Below are 21476 nucleotides of genomic sequence, written 5' to 3' on the forward strand. Positions count from 1 at the left end.
ATAGTATTTCATCATATAGAATCATAGAATGGTAGAGTTGGGAGGAGTCCTGAGGGTCATCCAGTCCATCCTCCTGCAATGTGGGTATGTGTGTGTGTGGGGGGGAGGTAGTATTTCATCATATATGCCTGTTGTTTTAACTATATAATTGGTAAGTGGATTTGAGTAAATCTTACTCAGCAGCATAAGTAGGAATGCCAAGCAGAAACTAACAAGTATTATTCTGAATGATGTTTGAATGAACAAGCACATTTTTAATCTAGAATGGAATACTTTATAGTTAATCCAGTCACTAATAGTATGAATGGAGGGGTAGGGAGAAAGAGACCAAAAGAGCTTCCCAGCCAAGTGGATGTCAAGCCTGTTTCTACCTTTTAACTCCCTTGATATTTCATTCCTTTGTTCTTATTTGATATAATTTGCCTCACCCAAAGAGCACAAAAGAAAGAAAATACCAAATTGTTTCATAGAACTTACATACTTATAGAACTTAAAGTCACCCTAACTGGAGTGGTACTTCTTGGTAGTATGCTTCTGAAGGTCAGCTGGTGGAAATTGCAGGAGGGGAGCTTGGCCATTGTGAGAACAGGATTCTGGACTAGGTGGATCACTGGCCTGGTGCAACAGGCATTTTCTTAAGTTGTTTTGTATATGGTGCAACTCAGGAATAGGTGAAGTCCCATTGACTGGGCCTTCTTAGAATGTGATATTTAAAGATGATGTATTACATTTTCACCAAGTAATTGGTTCTAATAACACAATATCCAAATAATCAGCTTAATTGAAATAATCTGCTGTTTGTGTTGTAAACTGCTTTGAGAGCCTGTTTGGCAGAAAAGTATGGTGGAAATGAAAAAAAAAACCTGTCAGTAGTTTGTTGTTTAACTCTTGAAGCACATCTAATTTGATGGGAATAAACTACCTCCCGCCTCCCCCCCCAACCCCAACCCCCAACCACAACCATAGGTATCAGGGCTGAAATAAGTGCTGGAAATCATGATGGCAATTTTGCTCTCCTTTCCTCTTGATTACTAGTGTTAGTGACCAAAAAAGAAAGCACATTCCTAAAGCAATTTATACAATTTCAAGTTGTTGTTGTTCTCATCATCATTAATTACACACCCTCTACCAACAGGTCCCTGGTTAGGTTACAATTTAAAATTCAAAATTTAAAACAGTTAAAACAGTTAACAATCAAAGAAATAGAGTGGGCCCCAGAAACACACATCTCAAAGGTGGAGAGGTTCATCTTCAGCTTTTGCCAAAAGCTGAATAGTGAAGAAGCCAGACACATATCTGTGAGGAGGGAATTCCACAGTTTAGGGGATTCCCCAGAGAATACAATCTTCTGGGCCGACCCCCACCCCACCCCGAATTCCGAGGGCTGTGAAACTCCCAAGAGCTTCCCCTCTGCTGATCTTAACACCTGTGAGGTTCTGCAGGGAAGGTCTTTCAGGCTATGTGGGGCCTAAGTTATTTAGGGCTTAAAACACTAAAGTGAGTACTATACAGTGGTACCTCAGGTTACATACGCTTCAGGTTAAACACTCCGCTAACCCAGAAATAGTGCTTCAGGTTAAGAACTTTGCTTCAGGATGAGAACAGAAATCGAGCTCCGGCAGCGCGGCAGCAGCAGGAGGCCCCATTAGCTAAAGTGGTGCTTCAGGTTAAGAACAGCTTCAGGTTAAGAACGGACCTCCGGAACGAATTAAATACTTAACCTGAGGTACCACTGTAAATTGAACCCAGAAATGAACTGGCAGTCAATGCAGCTCTTTTGGAACAGGGCCTATGTGAGGTGATGTTCAGAGGTTATTTTAATATAATCCAGTTTGAGGCAGTACATGGTTCTGGGGCAGTTAGCTTAGCACAGTATTTAAGTGTGCTCTGTACCATTCTGTTCAAAAAGACAGTGAATTATTATTATTTAAAATTATTCATCTTTTTTTACCAAGGTAATTCAAAGCAACTTTCAATATATGTACATACAAACACATACATTGAAACCAGCATAAAAGAAAAGAAAAAATAAAGACCCTAAAGGAAAATCCTATTTTTTAAAAGGCAGGATTAAAACATTCCACCCACTCAAGGCCAAAGATAATTAAAAGGCAAAAGCCTGATTAAAAATGAGTTTATATAATGTTGGTGCCAGAACATTCCACAAACAGGGAGTCACCACTGAAAAGGTCCATTCTCACGTTGCCACCCTCCAGATCTTCCAGGTGACGAAAGCCAGGTCCAGAGTGCTTTACAGGGAGAGGTGGTCTTTGAGGTATTGGGGTCCTGAACTGCATAAGTCTTTATAGATCCAAAGCAACACTTTGAATTGGGCTTGGAAACTTAACTGGTAACCAGTGTAGTCAGGCCAGGATTGGTGTTATGTGCTCAAGCCATCTTGCCCTATTGAGCAATCTGACCACTGAATTCTGCACCAACTATGATTTCTGAATCACCTTCCATTGCAGTCCTATGTGCAGTGATCTAACGTAGACAACAGAAGATAGGCTGTCCCTGTCCAAATAAGAGTATAGTTGGGCCTGGGCCGCCATCTGAAGCTGATGGAGGGGAGGGCACTCTGCACCACCAGGGCCACGACAGTGATGGATCCAGAAGTACTCCCAAACTACTACCTGCTTGTTTGGAGGGAATGTAATGCCATCAAGAGGAGGCTTCCCCCCCCATCCATCCAGTCTAGGGAACCACCCACAAACTCCATCTTATCTGGATTGAGCTTTGCTAAGCATGGGCATGAGACTGCTCAGCCGGAAATCAGCTTTTTATCAGAAAGCAGTGATAAGTTAATTGCTGAAAAAGCAGTTGCCTCTACAACAGCTGCCACAAAGAACTTGCAGGGACTTTTCAAGTACCAGTGCTGTGTGAATATAAAATGGAAGAATGGTATAAAGAGGTGTGGGATATAGCTATTAATGATAAAATAACATGTGCTATTAAGGTAAGGTAGGAAATATACAGGAGAAATGGTTCTGATGAGATATGGAAGGTTTTTGTAGAATTTGCACTGTTAAAAAGGAAAGGGGTCAGACTATCACATTTTTATTTTTATTTGTTTATTATTCTTACTTTGTTAAAATTAGAAATAAATAAAATTAAATTTAAAAAACAGTTGCATCTACAACAGCTGCCACAAAGAACTTGCAGGGACTTTTCAAGTACCGGTGCTGTGTGCTGGTGGTGAGTTTAAATTATGGGAAGTATCCAACAAAATAGTTCCATTAGCCCAAGCATTTCTGTTTGCACGGTGTAGTGGAACATCCTCTCCTTTTCCTCTCCCTGTATGCTCCCTAAATATGCTCCATAAAGGAAGAACCCTAAACTACTTTAGGAGGTGTGCAGGGAGAGAGAAAGGGGAAGTTAGGTAGCAGAAGGACTTCTGGTTCCGCAATATGAGTGACTTCATTGGATACTGCCCGTTGACTTAGAGATATTTTTGTTACTGCTGAATGTTTAGTCACATCCTTCCAATGATTCAGCATTGCAAGCTGAAGAACTTTTATAACTGTTGAGGAGAAAGAGTACAGTGGTGTCCCGCAAGACGAATGCCTCACAAGACGGAAAACTCGCTAGATGAAAGGGTTTTCCGTTTTTTGAGCTGCTTTGCAAGACGAATTTCCCTATGGGCTTGCTTCGCAAGACGAAAAACGAAAACGTCTTGCAAGTTTGTTTCCTTTTTCTTAACACCGTTAATACAGTTGCGACTTGACTTCGAGGAGCAACTCATAGAACGCGGTGTGGTAGCCTTTTTTGAGGTTTTTGAAGACCTTGGTGATTTTTGAAGCTTTTCCAAAACTTCTTTTAAACTTTAAAAAGTTTTTTGGGGGTTTTTTGGATTTTGGGTTGGGGTGTTTGGAATTCAAGGACTTGGTGTTGGGGAGGGGTTTGTAAGAATCTGGAAGCTTGTGTGTTTTTTTCCTGCATTTTTATGATTTTCTGTGACCATTGGGCCACTCTGCTGTTTTTTTAAAAAAAAATCTGGATTTGAATTTCTGTGTGGTGGGTGGCTGGGGGAACAGTTGAGGAGGGGGTTCTTCAGCAAGAAGCAAAGAGTGGAAGAGGAACCTTCTTCGAGTTGTCCCCCAGAGTCTTAGAAAATGTACTGTACACTTTGTTGATTTTTAAATGTTTTTCTGTCATGTTTAGAAACTTAATTTATTGTTCCTTCAGTTTTTCAAATGCTCTTTACAGTATGTGTGACTTTAAAGAGCACTTAATAAACCCTTGTTGTACCAAATTTGGCTTTGTTTGGACTTTTTTTGACCATAGGAACGCATTAATTGAATTTCAATGCATTCCTATGGGATTTCGTGCTTCGCAAGACGAAAAATTCACTAGACGAAAAAACTCGCGGAACAAATTAATTTCATCTTGCGAGGCACCCCTGTATATGTAATTATGCATACTCAAGCACAGCCCGCTAGTGACATCATCATGTGATTTATATCCTTAAAGAATACTCCTTCAAAAGCTGTGAGAACAAAGTTCTGATATGCCTAATTTGGTGTATTGAAAATTGGCCAAGATGCCTAATGCTTGGATACTGTGTGTGAGAGAGAGCATGTAGAGTAGGGAAGAAGTGGCACTGAGACAGTGTTCTAGTTGGATACAAATGTTTGGCCAATATGAGTAACCTTGGCAATGGCCTCTTGTGCGTCTGCAAAGCTGACAACACTTGTAAACAGTTGGTGGTTAGGAGTGGCTATTTCCACTGTGATAATAGGATGCTGCACTAGATGTCTCACTGAGCTGATCCAGCAAGACGATTTTTAGATTCTTACAGCTTTTGCCAAATGCTGATCCCTGGCCTTTGGCATGCCCTAGTATGCTCTGGAGGGTCTCCTATCCCTACAGACCTGATTTTGAGGGCATGCAGGGGGCTGGAGGTGACAGGAAAATAGAGTTAATTTTGATGTGCACATGGAAGCCTGTTGTGTAGGCAGAGCAGCACTGTTGGATAAATAAGGTTTGTGGTGAGCCCTGTGATGCTTGGCTGGTAATGCTGCAATCATATATGTTAGTGTAATGCTCTTGTCTCCACGTTTCTCCCAGCTGCAATAACAAAATTACTTATTAAAAAGCTCCGTGGCTTTTCTGTAAATATTGTGAGCACAGGAAACACGATTTTGCTAACTCTTGTTTTCTTTTCATCTCCTCCCCCTCCCAGCTTTTTTAAAGTTCAGTTTGCAAGCATCTTAAATGTGGGTTAAGTGTGGCATTGTGCCAACAGCTGGTTCCTGGGCACGCTGGTGGTTTGTCATTCTTGTCTCACCACAAGCTGACATGGCATTTTGCTGTCTGAGGCAAAGATCTGGCTAGCTTCCTACATTATTCCATGCCCAAAAGCTCACTGGACTAGCAGCTGATATTCAACAGGTTCCATCACAGCGCCGAGGGAAGTTGGTAGCCTTAGAGGGGCAGAGGCATACATAGGCAGTTCTTTCCTCCAACACTTTTAAGACTGTAAGCCCATTCCATCCCCAGGGCTGAAAGTGCGCACAGAATGGTCACCTGTATACAACGCAGCAGCAATTTTATTTATTTATCAAAAGTATTTATAATCCACCCTTCACCTAAAGGCCTCTTCAAAATCAAAAACTTCAAAATCAGACTTCACCATAAATCTAAAAAAGCATAGAACAACCCAGTACAAAATCCTAAACAAAGACTGAAAAGCAGCAGCACCAACCAAAATACACAAATCCCTTGCACACTTTCCCCCTCCTCAAGGACATAGGCGAAGAGCTGTATTGCCATCAAAATGAAAGCAATGTGGTGGTGAGACACACCTCAGAAGAGAGGGTAAAGCAGAGAACGCCCCACCATGGGCCCCTGCACCACAGTGCTTATTAGGCATGGGAACTGCCAGCAAGGTTTCCCTGGCAGATCTGGAAACTATGGTAGGTCGGTATAGCAGCAGAATAACATGCGCACAAATGTAATGCTTGCTAAAGTGCATGTCCTGGGCTGGCTGCCATTCTGCCTGCTCACTCAAACAGAGGACTTTCCCAGCACTACTGCCTATGACATATTGGGAGGTGACCAGATGAGAAAACCGGCTAATCCTGCCCAACTCAGAAACAAGCAAGTTTCATTGCCAGTTCAGGAGATTGGAAAAAGCTAAATAAATGTAGGTATTGAGGGTGGGAACTAATAAAAACCACAGGAAGCAGCTATCTTACTTTGCCTAATAGTAAGGTCAGCTTTGCCTGATCTGTTTGGTTTTTTTATTCTTACAGCTATTGCAGGCTAAAATAGAGAATTAGATTGGCTGAGTGTCTTGGGATCAATGACTCTATGCTAGTTCATTTCCCCTTTGCTAAATAGGGACTGTCTCAGGTTTGGGAAGATGGATGGGTGAGATACTGGTTGTTAAAAGGTTTGTGCATTTAAGGTGTTTTATAAGTGCTTGATCATCCTTGCAATATACATCTAAAACAAAATACAGCATTCTGCATGAAAGCTGAATGAAACTGAACAAGGTAATGATGTGTGTTTCTGCCAGTTCTCAAGGTAAATCCATAGTAATATTTTTTGAATACAATACCAGCAATGCATTGATTTAAAAGCAATATTTTCTGCATATCATAGGTGATTGTGGCCCTCCACCTGTCATTCGCAATGGAGTCCCTCATAAGAATATTGAGGGCGCATCTTTCCCTCCAGGCTCAACGGTAATTTACAAGTGTCTGGGCAACTTTTTTAATGTCTATGGAAAAGTAGATGTTGTAACATGTCTTCCAGATTCAAAGTGGTCACACATAGAACAGTTTTGTGTGGGTAAGTGTTTATTTTTTAAATGTACCTATCCTTGACATATTGCTATGGGGGGTTAAGAGGGGGTTGTTTTTGGCTTTTTAAATGACTATTCATTTTAGAATCAAGGGTGACATCTTGTTTAATTCATGTATTGATGGATTTTAAGCAAATGTTTTATATCCCATTGTTCTACAGGTTCTCAGGGTGTCTTACAATTGCATTGCTGCCGCCGTTTCCCTGCCTCTGCCACTGACGGCTGCTGCTGTGGCAGACGCAGTAGTGGCTCCCACTTTGGCCGTGCCAGCCTCAGCCATGCCCCAGCCTGGCTGGCAGGAGATTTGCTTGGTCCACCACCAAGCTTGGTGAGCTGGGCCAGGCGCTTGGGCGTCTCCCAGTTGTGCACGTCTGCGATGTCACAGGTGCTCATTACATCCCGTGCAAGTGATGTCACAGGCGTGCCCCACGCTTGTGATGTCACAGGTGTGTGGCACGGCACTGAGCCCCTCCAATATTGGGCCCAAAGTGACTCCTCTTGTCACCCTCCCTCACTTTCAGGGAGGGAGGAAGTTAGGGTTATTTCCTGGACTTAGGTTAGTTGGATACAACCGCTTATTGTGTATGCCCTCCAAAATATTCTGCATGAGGTTTTGCTGGAGCAGATATGCCTAACATTATGAAACAATTACTGTAAATGGAATGTGATATGCAGTCCTGGACTCTTTAAAAAGCAGTTAAGCAGTGTCCAAGCTGATCTCTGCAATCCGCCTTCCCGGAGGTTTGCTTTCCCCGATAATGATGGATGGAGGTTTCTTCAGAACATCTGAAGTTTGTTCTCTGACTTCCTCCTAATCAGAGAGTGGGGTTCAGCTGTCAGATTGAGACCTGACTGCCTTAAATAACTGCAGCTGAATATTATTATATTTTATGTAAAAAATAAATCAATAAAAATTTATTTTTTAAAAAAACTGGCAGGTAAAACCACATTTTCCTAAAATTCAGCTAAAACTCCTTGGAGTGACTCTCATCTCCTCGTTGAAATGGCAGAGTGATACCAGCAGCCCACAAATGGCTCAGTAATCAGGAAGGTATTTATCTGGCAGCAAAATGCTGACAGTGCCAGTTCCCTGCATTTGTCACGTAATGCAGTATTGCAATCAAAAGGTTCAAAAATCAAAAGGAAAAGTCTCTTTCTCTGTCAAATCCTTCCCAGCATATTTCCCCATTCTTTTGTCTGCTTTTGTTGCCAGGCAGTTGCATGAGCCCACCAAGGTCCGCATTTGCTCAAGTAAAGAAAGGGCAAAGGAAGGATTACTATATTGCCAACACCACTGTGGCCTATATCTGCCGCCAAGGTTACGACACTATCCCTGAAATAACTCCTGTTATTACTTGTCGTGAGAATTACACTTGGACAGAAATCCCAGCTTTTTGTAAAGGTCAGTATCTTGTTGCAGTTAACTTCAAGATCACACAGTTGAAATCTTGTTTTCATCTGTAATATGTTTAGAAGAGTATGATACTGTACTACCGTACCTCAGAATTTGAATAGAATACATTCCGGAAGTCCGTTCAACTTCTGAAACGTTCAACTTCCAAAGTGAAGCTTCTGATTGGCTGCAGGAAGCTCCTAGCCCTCAGAGCAGGAGAAAATAAGCTTGCTTCATCCTCTGTGTGGCAAGACAGCCCTTTAGATATTTGAATACAGCTATCATATCTCCTCTCAGTCTCTCTTTTCCAGGCTAAACATACCCAACCAGGTGTGGTCAGACTGTTACTTCTGTTGATGCAGCCAAGAATACCATTAGCTTTTTTTGCTGCTGCATCACACTGCTGACTCGTGTTAAGCTTGTGGTATACTAGATCCTAGATCTTTTTCACATGTAATTTTCAATTAACCACAGTATACTATGTAACGAGGACCCATAATGTAACCTTGACTATGGTTACTTTCAGCAAGGTAGGATAACCTATAGTTGGTACAAGACACTGCAGACTGCAGGCCAGCTGTTGTGGTGGTGGAGTGTGTGAGCCTGTTTGCTTCAGCATATTCATGCACCACTAAAGCATTGTTTACTGTCTTAATGTGATGTATGGCTATAACCACAGACTTGAAATACATTTAATTTGCTTTTGATTTGGTTGGAACAACAACAGCCTTTTAACAATAGCAATTCCATGATCTGTCAAGCAATTGAGCATGCTTAAAGCCATTTATTTCAATGGACATTTTATATCTAAAAGCCTTGTGTATTTTTTGTCACCCACCTCCAAACCCTGCATCAGCTTTCTTGTTAATTTCTTCTCACATAAAGGGCAACTTTTCTAACACTGTAAGGGGCTGCTTCTTGAAAACATAGGCAGATCATAAGCTTTCTTAGTTACCCTTTGAACCTGGGGCAGAATATTTGATAAATCAAATTGTCAATGAATGCCATATCCATATAATCCTAATATGCTAATTCTCACCTTTCTGTAGGAAAATCATGTGGTGATCCAGGAAAACCAGAACATGGTGATGCTGTTATTCTAACTAATCTCCTGTATTTGGCAAAAGTAAATTTCACATGTGAAGATGGGTGCGTGTTGACTTGGCTCTGATAGCAAGTCTTAATTAATACATAAAATTTAATGGGTGAATTCTGGAGAACAAATCTATAGTTTACCTTTAAAAAAAAAACCAACAACCAATAACCTAAGAGTTGAGGCAATCATGCCAATAGTACTTTCTTAAAATAAACTTCAGAGAAGCTAAGCACAGCTCTCTCCCATAAATGTTATGGTAGTAAGTATGATACGTTCCTATTTATTCTGATAGGACGAAGGTTTTCCTCAGTAAACTGGAATAAGCAAACCAAATGTGGTGCATTGCAAAATAAACCAGCTCTGAACTTCCTTGTCAACTATTTCACAAAGGACCTCGCAGGAAGAATGCAATAAAATACATTCCACAAGTGTTGAATATGCTACATTCTTCAAGTGGAAAGTAATGCTCTTCTCTACCCACTTTTTAAAAAGTTGCTATTCTGAAGAATTTAAGCACCTAGAGTTTGAGATAGACCAAAGAGAAACTGTTAATCTAACAGAGTTAAGGGTTCTTGGCCTTCCTTATTCTTGTGTTGGGTCTTTTGCAAATTTATTATCAGATGATTAATGCTAAATTGTATAAGATTTACTGTATGACAGCATCAGGTTTTGGGAGACCTTCAGCCAACTTTAATAGGTCTCGTAACTGTCCAGGAGTGGCAGAGCATTGCCTGATGATACAGAGGGTAGCAGAGGGAAGCAGGATATCAGAAGCACTTGCTCTGTGATAAGGAATTCTATGATGAACCATGCATGGGCCCATTTGCACTGTCCATCTAAAGCAGTGTAAGTCCTGGAAACCATGGTTTGTTAAGGATTCTGAGCATTGTTAGGAGACGCCTTTCAAAGAGCTACAATTCTCAGAGTGGTTTAATAATCAATTCCTCTTCCTTAGGGAACTCTGGGAACTGTAGCTCACAATAACGTTTATAAACAAAGATGATAGAACCTTCATTTATGGGGAATAATAGGGAAAAAACATTTAAACTGCAATGCAGAGACAATAAAAATCTCTCTGTTAGGATGCACAGCTAACTTCTAATTTTGCTTGATATCGGTAAAGTGCATGCTTCAAAATTAAGAGTTATTAAAGGAACCGCTGAAGAATTATGTATAAAGGTGCACCTTGTACTTTTCCTTTTATTTAGGTACACATTAAATGGATCACCTACTACTCAGTGTCAGTGGAAGAATGATCATGTTGAATGGAGCCAGAAGCCTCCAGAATGTCAACGTAAGATTCTCTTGTGACAGATACCAGATTAATTAGAACTGACCACCTTATATTGTGCCACCTAACAGCAACTAAAGTCTCCAAGGGGAGCCAAGGAAAAGCCATTATTCTTCATAGAAAAAAATGCCAATAGACTTTCATATCTGCAGTAAGAATATGAGGATGCCAGGAAGTATTGCAGAGGGAAACCCTTCTAGCTGGCATGCTCATCTTCTCTGGTACAGAGTTGTTGTTTATGTATATGGTGTGCGTCTGTATATGCTTGATAACCACAGAGAGTTTTAATTGCATCACTCATGTCATAGGCCATAGAAACTGACAGCCCTCCGTTAAACTAGATTAAGGAGTAGCAAAAGCTTTAAATTGTAATGTTTTATAAGAGCGAGAACTAAATATGCCTCTATGTGCCTCTTATACAGGGCTAATTGAGAAACCCACAGAAGATGGTACAAACACAACAGGTTAGAAACAAATTATTTAATTGCAATAGCTTGTGTGGTCAACACAGAATTTTTTAATTAGGTTTTATTGGGATTATGTTGTTATTTTTGCTTTTTCTGCAGTTTGTTCTAAAAGCTGTTAATTCATTTGAGAGTTTTGATTATTACCATTTAAAGCAAAAACTTTAAATCCATCTGCATGTGCCTCTTATACAGGGCAAGCTGTGCCACCATCAGGAGGCAGTGCTACAAATAATACAGGTTGGAAAACTTTTTTTTCATTTCAATAGCTAGCATTGTAATCACTTGTGGTACTAGTGGTTAATTCAGAGCTTTTATTAGGATTTCAGAATGTTCTGTTCTTTTTGTCTTGTCCTGCAATGTAATTATTTGAATACCTGTTAACTCCTTGGAGAACTTTGATTTTTACCGTGTCCGTAGTGTTGGCATCTGATCTGTCTGTCTATCTATCTATCAGATTTAGCATACTGCGCCCTGCAAACCAGCTCAATATGTGGCTTGTTGCTCAGAAACAAAAAAGAAGCTGTAATGAGGGTTCAAGCATAGGCTAAGCCTTTATACAGAGGTGTACCTAGGGTCCCTTGCACCATTGGCGTCCATCCCCAACAAAAACACTTTACAGCTATAGCCACATTAGAAACTACTACATTTTACACAACCCAAGTACTCAAAGCATCCAGAGTGAGGGGAGAAGGGTGAAAAAAATCTCATGCCTTTGTGCCGCAGTGTGAGAAGGATGGGAAGCTTCTTCTGCATTTGATCTTGCTGCAACAGCGGTGTCTACGTTTCTTAGAATTTCTGTGCGATGCTGGGCATGAGGCTGCTAGTTGTTAGTAATCATGTGATATTGTTTGATTTATTCTGTTTTCGGTTTTTATTAACCTGTCTATTTAATGTCTATTGCGTGCAGCCCTGGGACCCTTGGGTGAATGGTGGAATATAAATTAAATAAAGTAGAAGGCTGAGTTTTACTTTTGGATTCATCTTAAGAGCTTGATTATGCAACGAGGGCTTTTCTTTTCCTTTTTTAAATTTTTTTAAAGGAGTGGAAGAGTATTTACACAGCTAGTGAGATTACCTTTTCCCACGGTTGGTGATGAATGTAAAGGTATGTAGGGTGCAAGAGAGATTTCATTTGGGTGCTAATGCATTTGCCAGTGGGTGGCATATGGCTTCATGCATGGTGCTTTTTCTCCTCAGGGTTCAGCATTGCAAAATAATAGGGCTTTGGGTGATTTGACTATATTAGGAACCAAGTGCATGTGCATATTCTCAAGATCCCAGGTCTGCTGAATAAAGTGTGGAGCTACTCTTCCAGCCTACATTAATGAAGGCCAAGTGTACACCACAACTTTGTCTTGGTGACTAACCCTCTGCTTAGTATACCTTCTGGAGCAAAATGAAGGCTTTGGAGTCAAAGTGCTAGGGAAATAATTTGAAATCATAGTATTTTAGTTGCTTTTCTGACTTGTATCGTATATTATTAGGAGTATTTATTCATGTTTCCCATTTGCTACCCTCTTTGCTAAAATTCTTCCACACATCTTTGAATCTACTAGAGTGAAGTTCTTGAGATGAATTAACTAGACTACTGAACATAGATTAAGGTTTTGATGTGTAGTTCACTGGTGTATTCAATGTGTAGTGCTACGTATAATGATTGGGGAACTGCACCTGGTGTTTGGATGTAGTGTTAGAGAATATCCATACTCAATGCCTCATAAGTTTTCAAAATCTGAGGTTTTGTCTACATGTTATTTGGTTCCAATGTGGTTGGTTGGCTGCCCTTGCACTGTGTTCCAATGACAGAAGCAATAATGTGCATTGATTTTGGGGTTTCTTTTACATTGTTTCCTTTACATTGACATATCAGTGAAAGTGGTTTCAAATACAAGCTTTATACCTGTGATCGTATTGTTCAGAGGCTGTAGCTGCATACTAATTTCATTTCCAGCTTATCATACTTTGTAGTAAGGCTGTGTTACCAAGCACTTTGATACACTTGTTTTCTGTGTTTGCATTTGTGTGTGTGTGTGTGTGTGTGTGTGTGTGTACGTGTGTGTACTACACTAGAGAACGCAACTGGCACATCATTAAATATATTAAAATGCTTTTGGAAGGACAATCTATTGAGGCACTACAGAGAGTTGTTTTAAAGAGAGATCAATGGTGATAGATGTTCCTTAGTCTGGAATGCGGATTAAATTGGGCTTCTCCATGTGCAGACACCAGATCCTCTGACAAACTCCTGCAATCCTTGTTCTCCCCAGTAACAATCTCTCTCTCTCTCTCTCTCTCTCTCTCTCTCTCTCTCTCTCCCCCCCTCTCTCTCTCTGTGTGTGTATATATATATTACTATATACATAAAAATGGAACACTGTCATCATGGTGTTGCTTACGCCAAAAGGAGGAGGAGAAGGTTAGACAAACCTCTCTCTGGAGTGCCCTCCCCAATTAAACCCGCCTGCAGTGAGGTTTAATGGAGAAGGGAGGCATGTCAGATACTGGTTTGCCAAATGGTTCTCTGAAGCGCCTCTTTTTAAAGGGGGTGGGGCTTAGAGTGAGGGACGGGCACACTATGAGGGTATAAGCAAGGGGGTTGGTCAGGTGTGGGGGAAGTGGGGTTGGCAAAGGGTTTGAGTGAGCAGAGGCGGCAACCGAGAGAGAGAGAGAGAGAGAGAGAGAGAGAGAGAGAGAGTGTGTATGTGTGTATATGTATATAAGATCTTGTATATAAGATCTATATTATATGTGTGTGTATTCTCTCTAAAGTGACACTGCCCATGTCTACTGCTTTGAACCAGTAAGTCAGGATCAGCTTATAGCAGATTTGGTCCTATAATGAATGATATCTCCTTAAGTAACATGTCCCTGCATTACCCATGGCCTTTGAAAAACATTTCTTTTTTATTTTATTTTATTTTAAGGACCACAACTTCGAACTCTACTTTATATTTGTAAGTTATCTTATTATGCATTTGTTTGACTCTAATCAGGCATTTCTTTAACTATGATTGAAATACTACTGGAAATAGTAGTACTGGAAGTTATTATGTGTTCCTCTGATTTTCTTTTCCCACTAGTGTGAGAAAGTGAAACATTACTGAATAGCACAGTATGAACACACTGTTTCATAAGAGGAAAATCCATAACAAGGAGTCATATGGTAGCCACCGCCAATAAATTATGTGGATAATCCCTCCCTCTCCCAAATTATGTGGCTATTGCGCCATAGTGAAATGAGTGAATGTAGTCACTCAAGAAAGTAGAGTAAGACCAAGGCAGCATAGAAGCCAACTGCTAGGGGCCATGGGAGTTTCGGCCCCCACAATAAAATATTTGATGGGGCCAGGCCCCTGCAAAGTTGATGTCAACTCCCATTCAAATGGTGTGTGTGCGCACTGCATCATGTGATCACTTATGCAGGGCAGGGCTTACCTGGGCCCCCACAATATATTATTCAAGTTGGCACCCCTGCAAGGCCATGGTTCCCTCAAAATGTCGATGAGCTGCAGCAATGGTGGCTGGGGTTGATGGAAGCCAGAGTCCAATAAGATCTGGAGGGCATCACCTTGACTATCCCGATATAGAATCTCAGACTTTTCATAATATCACAGTGAACAATTTACATTTGTAGCGAAAATCTGTGGATCTATATAGTGAATGCATACACACAAATGCTTTCATCTCTGTAGGGGCTTGAATTGAAAGCAAAGTGTAAACTTTGCCACTTAGTAATGATAATATTCTGGTTATTTTCCTTTTCAATATTATTGTTTTCTATTTAGATTAGGGACTGGGCATTCTAGGTTTGTCCCCACCTTTTTAACAGAGGATAAGTTTGTATGGGGTGTGGGTGGCGCTGTGGGTTAAACCACACAACCTAACGCTTGCTGATCAAAAGGTTGGCAGTTTGAATCCCCACGGCGGGGTGAGCTCCCGTTGCTTGGTCCCTGCTCCTGCCAACCTAGCAGTTTGAAAGCACATCAAAGTGCAAGTAGATAAATAGGTACTGCTCTGGCAGGAAGGTGAATGGCATTTCCGTGCACTGCTCTGGTTCATGACCCGGAAGCTGTATGCCGGCTTCCTCAGCCAGTAAAGCGAGATGAGCACCGCAACCCCAGAGTCATCTGCGACTGGACCTAATGGTCAGGGGTCCCTTTACCTTTACCTTTAATTTTGTATGTACTATTAAACCATGGTTTAGCATTAGAAGGACAAGCTGCAGTGAGCCCAGGCTTGCATGCTCCTCCTCCCCAATTTGTTGCCTGAGATTAGTGCTGCTAATTAAATTAGTGCTATATAGCACTTGCATTGTGGTAATACTTCATTTATAGTTTCCATCACCTTCTTTTCTCCCCCATCTCTCAGCACTTCTGGTTGTGGCATTTCTTCTTACTGTTGGTATTTTTTTCCTAAAGAAAGTTTTTGAAAAGAGAAGAAGGTAAGCTGGTCATAAATTCTTGTTTAGCACAATATTCATATCCAACCCATTGCCAGTTTCTTCTCTGTAGCACCTTTGTTCAGTCATGTCTTGTGTCAGGGTCACATCTGGGGAGGGATGGTGTGTACAACAAAACAAAACTTGACTCCCCCCTTCTTCTGAGCATCCTTACTGTTTCTAGACCTGATGCAGCAAGTGGTCCAAGCTCTGTGCCTTGCTTACCAGGCTCTGGGGTGCTTTGTGAAATCTTGTGGGGCCATCTGAGTTTTCACAAGAACTCACAAGACTCTCCCGGAGTTGCAATCGTACTTTTTTTTATCTGTTCTTATGCATTCGTAGATGCTTTAGGGTTTCTTCTTACAAGCATGTAGAAAGCAGGGGGTGGAGAACAGGTTGTAGCCACTCATTGTAATAGTATTCTTAAATCCAACATACTGTACGGGATACATTGGAATACATTCCCTGACCTAGGGATGAGAATAACTCATCCTCTGCAAAAAATAGTGTTTACACAACACAGCAGAGAGGTACGTATTTGAAACCTGGCAAATAAAAGGTTAGGCTGCAATCTAAACACCTTATTTAGGGAGTAAGGACCACTGCCGATTGTGAAACTTTCTTCTGAGTAAGCATGTATAGCGCTGTGCTCTTAGTCATTCTTCTTCTTTATATGCCTGCCTCTTTCTTTTGCTTGTTCAGCCACTTGAATCAAGGAACTTTAAACCATGCAGTCTTATGAAATATGGTCTGCAGAAATAGGAAACAGCACAGCTGACTTTAGCATCAAAAGGTATTATTTTTAAAGTCATTTTAATGTTGAAAATTAAATTAAGTAGCAGTTGTGACTTTGGGAGGGAGAAGGGATTCTCTTGGTTCTCCTGACTCTGGAATCATTCATGCTCCTGCACCTCTACCCTTCCCAAAATAGTTATGGGGATTACAGTACAGTATATCTATGCTGCCTTTATACTGGGCAAGCTGGCTGATTCTCATGCAGATTTTCACAAAGAGATATGATTGCTTAACATATGAGGGATGGATGGCTGAGCAAAGAAGCTTGAAGAGCATAAATTTTTTACACACATTTTCTTGCATGGCGAGTTTTCGTTTGATAACATTTCAAGCCTCCTGGAGAAGACATTCATAGAATAAATCAAGTCAAGTTCATTAATAGTCCACATATCTTAAAAGAACAAATATTTGATTTCATTCAGCTGAGTTTATTTCATTTAAAAGAAACTAAAAAATATATAAGAAAGCACAATAAAAGTATATTTTTAAAAGATTGGGACAAAATTGAAACCAGTGCCTGTTAATAGTTATGTAAAAAGTTGTTCCCAGATATTTATAACTTGATATACAGACTTCACAACTGATTTAGGGTGCTTCCAGATAAGGCTTGCCGATTGGAAGGTCGGCAGTTCAAATCCCTGCAACGGAATGAGCTCCCATTGTTCTGTCCCAGCTCCTGCCAACCTAGCAGTTCGAAAGCATGCCAGTGCAAGTAGATAAATAGGTACCACTGTGACAGGAAGGTAAATGGCGTTTCCATGTACTCTGGTTTCCGTCACGGTGTTCCGTTGTGCCAGAAGCAGTTTAGTCATGCTGGTCACATGACCCAGAAAGCTGTCTGTGGACAAAGGCAGCTCCCTTGGCCTGAAAGTGAGATGAGCGCCACAACCCCATAGTCACCTTTGACTGAACTTAACCATCCAGGGGTCCTTTACCTTTTACCTTACCTAATATTGTAAAACTGGTCGTGAGATAGCACAAATGGTCGTGAGATAGTACCCATTTGTACTAAAAAAAGTAATCCTTTTTTTCCTGGAAGGGGTAATCCAGGCTAAATGGAGGGAAAGGTGTTCTAGCTAGCATTTTTTTTTGCCAACCACTAGAAGCACAAAGTTACCTAAGTGTGTGAGATATGACCATTGTTGAATGAATAAATCCCGGTTTCCTCCTATAGAGGGCACATGCTACCTTTTATGTTCTCTAATTGTACTGCTTTTTAAATATGAGGAACTTAATGTTTCCGTTGGTGCAGCCTGTTTCAGCAAAAAGAAAAGAAAACTTGTTGCCACATAAATAACACATTTTTCGCACGAGCCTGTTTACATTAAACCTGTTTCTTTGGTGATATAAAAAATTTCTATAGTTGCAGGTTATACATTTATTTACAGAATGCTTTAAAAGACCAAGGTTGCATACACAATCTCCTGTTTGTAGCAAAAAAAATATGTTTTTTTCAATCCGAAATCATTCATACTTGTCCTCATAATGTTTTCACTCTAGATTGATTCTATATCTTGCATCCTGCATCTTGCATCCTGAATCTTGCATCTGTACACCACTAATAAACTAGCAAGCATAACACTGGAAGTAAAAACTTAAGATTAATCTTCATTTTTCCTTTTTCTGCATACAATTTGTGGATCATATTATGTTTTTTCTTCTTAGACTGCACTACAGTAGGGAGCTGTTGAGTTGAGGAGAAATGAGAAAAGCAACAGATTACCCCTGTATCAGCTGGTTTTGCATGCAAATGTAGATATTCCCTAGCTAGAAAAACATTTCCCTGAACTTTGAAGGCATGTTTGATAAGGCCTACTTACAGTATTAAATGTTACATAACTTTGACTTAGATTTGCATAGAGAGTCAAGTCTTTTATTGTCTTGGACAGAATCTAATTGGATGTACTGTATAAATAAAGAACCCATCCTATTTTTTGGCATCTAAGATTTATTTCTATTTTTTTGCACATCTACCATAAGGAACAGCTAAAACATCACAAATTAGGGAATAAGCATTTGGGTTCACTAGAACTCTGTCTTCAGGCTTAAATGTTCATTAAAAACAAGAAAAGGGAAAATGTGTGTCATGGGCATATGTCATGAAACATATTTTTTCTCTTCTCGGTCTTTGGCTGGTTGACATTACTGAATATCCACCTTGAAGAAGAGTTCTGAGTAATTCAAAAGCTCACTCATTACATTATTGCAGTAATTTAAGAACTAACAGTAGGTATCCAATGTAATGCTTACAGTCGATTTTTTGGGAAGAGAAGCAAACCAAGACCACCTAAATATCTATATCTCCTCTGATCATACCCCTGATTACTTAAATGTATTTTAAAATTGTGTTCCTGGAAAAGTGCTTATAACGTTTGGCTCTGTTTTCTGCTGCCTTAAGAAAGGAAACAATTGAACATTATATCTCATTAATAGAGTTTATAAGCAATTTTCTTCCAATGAGAATTTTTATTGGGATAGTCTTTGATATAGGTTGACACTAGTTCTCAACAAATCAAATTATATATACAAGGTGGTGGTTGCTGCCCCTGTGGTGCCAGGATTAAGCAATGAAAATGATTCAGTATAAACTGCATCCTATTTAATGGTGTTGTAATGAAAACCCATTAGGCTGCAATCTTATACCCATTTTACCTGGAAGTAAAGCCCACTGTACTTACTTTTGAGTGCATGTGTATAGTTTTGCACTTTGAATCTATATTTAGCTTATCTATATTTGACTTATATTTAACTTAAACGTTGGATCAATTTTATGGGTATATTAAATGGCCAGAGTTGCTAAGCGTTTGCCCAAGATGAGAAACTTTTTTAAGACACTGGACTTTGGGTAATGCTGAAGCTGCTGTACCTCCACCAGTCTTCTTCCACATACCCCAGCTGTGGTGCAAACTTAGCCGTCCTCGCTTAGGTTGGTTGGAGAAGAAGAGGGTGGAGGCACAGAGGTTACAGATTTCCTCTGTGCATCAGAGCATATAAAAGCTCAGCCATTGTCTTAACGCAAGAATTGGCAAACCTGCTGGTCACAGTTTTGTTTACAATGAAGTTGCTAGGCATCTGACCTGGTTCTGGCCAAATAGGCATAGCCAGGGCCTGGAAGTGATGTACATCTGGAACATGCATCCAGGTATCCCTGTTGGCCTAAGAAGCTTTTAAAGGGATCTAGGCTTAACATATCACTTGTTCTGAATGATTCTTGTTCAGTGGGCTTCTTTTGTGGCCCAGTTATCCTATAGTCCACTTCTTTTGCCAGAACCTCGTGGTGTATTAACTTTGGTTGTGTATTAACCTGAATTCCCCTGGTACCTTCTTGGGCACCGTAGCTAGGGAGAGACCTGAAGGTCTGGTTGAGAGAAGGGGCCCACAATCCAGTTGGCCACTGGCTCCTTGTTTATTTTTTGCTGTGGCAATTTTGGGTAGCTCTTGAACCACTTTCTGGCTTGACACTTCCAATACCTGCACTCACCTATGGCTGGTATGTGAAGACCCTTGGTAAAGCCCTCTCAAAGGTAACCCACCATTTGGCAGTCTGGGAACAAATACAGAAGCAAGTGCAAGGCAGCAGGGTGTACTGGGGAGAGGGCAAGGGAGTATAGGACCTGAGGCTTGGGTGGGTGATTACTCCCTCTCTCCCACACCAGTGGAAGGGGCAGGGTGCCAGTATCCTTCCTTGGTCCATAGCCCCAGGGCCCTCAAAAGAAGCTCCGGGGGTGGCATGAGTACAGGTGCAAGTGGGTTGAGAGTGGAGAGCGAAGCAAAGTTCACACACGTGCATGACCTTACATTGAGGTCTTTGGCAGGCCTCCTGATTAGACTTTCAGCAAACATGGCGTGAGGGGTCCCGCTTGGAAGCAGGGCTTGTTTGTTTAAAGGCCCTCTGACCTCTCCCTGATATGGGGTCCACCAGCTTGAACCAGAAAACACTGTTACGCAGATTCCACATGGCATGGGGATTGCTGGAGGCCCTCTTATGGAAGGCTTTGTCATAGTGGAATACAGTGGTACCTCGGGTTACATACGCTTCAGGTTACATATGCTTCAGGTTACAGACTCCGCTAACCCAGAAATAGTACCTCGGGTTAAGAACTTTGTTTCAGGATGAGAACAGAAATCGCGCAGCAGCGGCAGTGGGAGGCCCCATTAGCTAAGTGGTGCTTCAGGTTAAGAACAGTTTCAGGTTAAGAACGGACCTCTGGAATGAATTAAGTACAAAACCAGAGGTACCACTGTAGCCCGCTTGGTGGAATAACCCGAACCCTCTTTTTTTCATACCTCCAAGATATTTTAGGTTTCCTTTTCCCAATTCAGGAGGCAACAATGTAAAAAGGTAAATGTAATAGCCATTGGCCTCAGCCCTGACAAATTGCTACATGCCAATGGTGGGTGGGACAAGAGGGAAAGGAGATGGAGCAGCTGATGTATCTCTAACATTTTACAATAGGGTACTTTCCGGCCACGCCAAAGTTAGAGGACATCTCTCTGCTCTCCATCCAGGCAAACAAGAGGCGTTATCACAGTTCAAGAAGACGTTCCAGCCAGGCAAAAGCACTATCAGATTGCGCAGAGCAGAGCTGGGGAGGAAGCATTAGCTTTGGAGAGGGTATGGCCTGGGCTGATTCTTCAGAATAGAAAAGGCATAAGGACTTCCCTGCTTCAGGTTGGAGTGGGGCCAGGAGGAACCGCACATCATCAGGGGTGGGGGTCAAATGCACAGCTCCACAACATGTTTATTTATTTATTTATTTATTGCCCATCCACGCAAGCAAGATATAAAGGGGTGTTTTATCCTCACTTGAGTGTCTTCTCTCCATTGCTTTGCATTTTTGTAGCAAGTAATAAGGCTTCTAACCAGGAAGTAAAGTCATTGTGATTGTTGGCATGGGGACAGCATTACAGTAAAAAGGAAGTTATTGATTTCCACTGAAAGCCAAACAAATATTATAGAAGTGAAGTACCGTACTTTACTGCTGAACTTAATGCAGGAGTAAGCTGTTTGAAAAGGCAGGTGTGAACACATCCATTTGTGTTCTTCAGTTGCTAATATATTATTAGCTATACTCTGTTCAGCAACCACAGGGAGAAGTCAGAAAGCGGAAAGGGCGTGGGAACTGAGCATTTTCATTACATCAGTACTGTGCCCATCTCTACTGAACATTTCAGAAAGATAACATCA

General features: G+C 41.0%; 1 protein-coding gene and 1 long non-coding RNA gene across 11 annotated transcripts in view; one reads left to right on the plus strand and one right to left on the minus strand.

Annotated features, from left to right (window-relative positions):
• LOC309535373 overlaps window positions 1-21476 on the minus strand; it is a 214986-nt gene that overhangs the window by 121361 nt on the left and 72149 nt on the right. The window lies entirely within an intron of this gene.
• The window catches only part of LOC309535334 (complement receptor type 2-like), a 53883-nt gene that overhangs the window by 1468 nt on the left and 30939 nt on the right, over window positions 1-21476 (plus strand). For 9 of the 10 annotated variants that reach the window (XM_082228326.1, XM_082228322.1, XM_082228319.1 and 6 more), the window contains exons 2-7: window positions 6607-6795; window positions 8022-8210; window positions 9251-9350; window positions 10506-10591; window positions 11011-11052; window positions 11248-11292. In XM_082228326.1, the coding sequence (XP_082084452.1) occupies window positions 6607-6795; window positions 8022-8210; window positions 9251-9350; window positions 10506-10591; window positions 11011-11052; window positions 11248-11292 (651 nt within the window). The remainder of the gene's footprint in view (window positions 1-6606; window positions 6796-8021; window positions 8211-9250; window positions 9351-10505; window positions 10592-11010; window positions 11053-11247; window positions 11293-21476) is intronic. The other variant, XM_082228321.1, reaches the window with a different exon arrangement.

This window comes from Podarcis vaucheri, assembly GCF_965113315.1.
Source record: "Podarcis vaucheri genome assembly, chromosome: 6".
Classification (NCBI taxonomy): Eukaryota; Metazoa; Chordata; class Lepidosauria; order Squamata; family Lacertidae; genus Podarcis; species Podarcis vaucheri.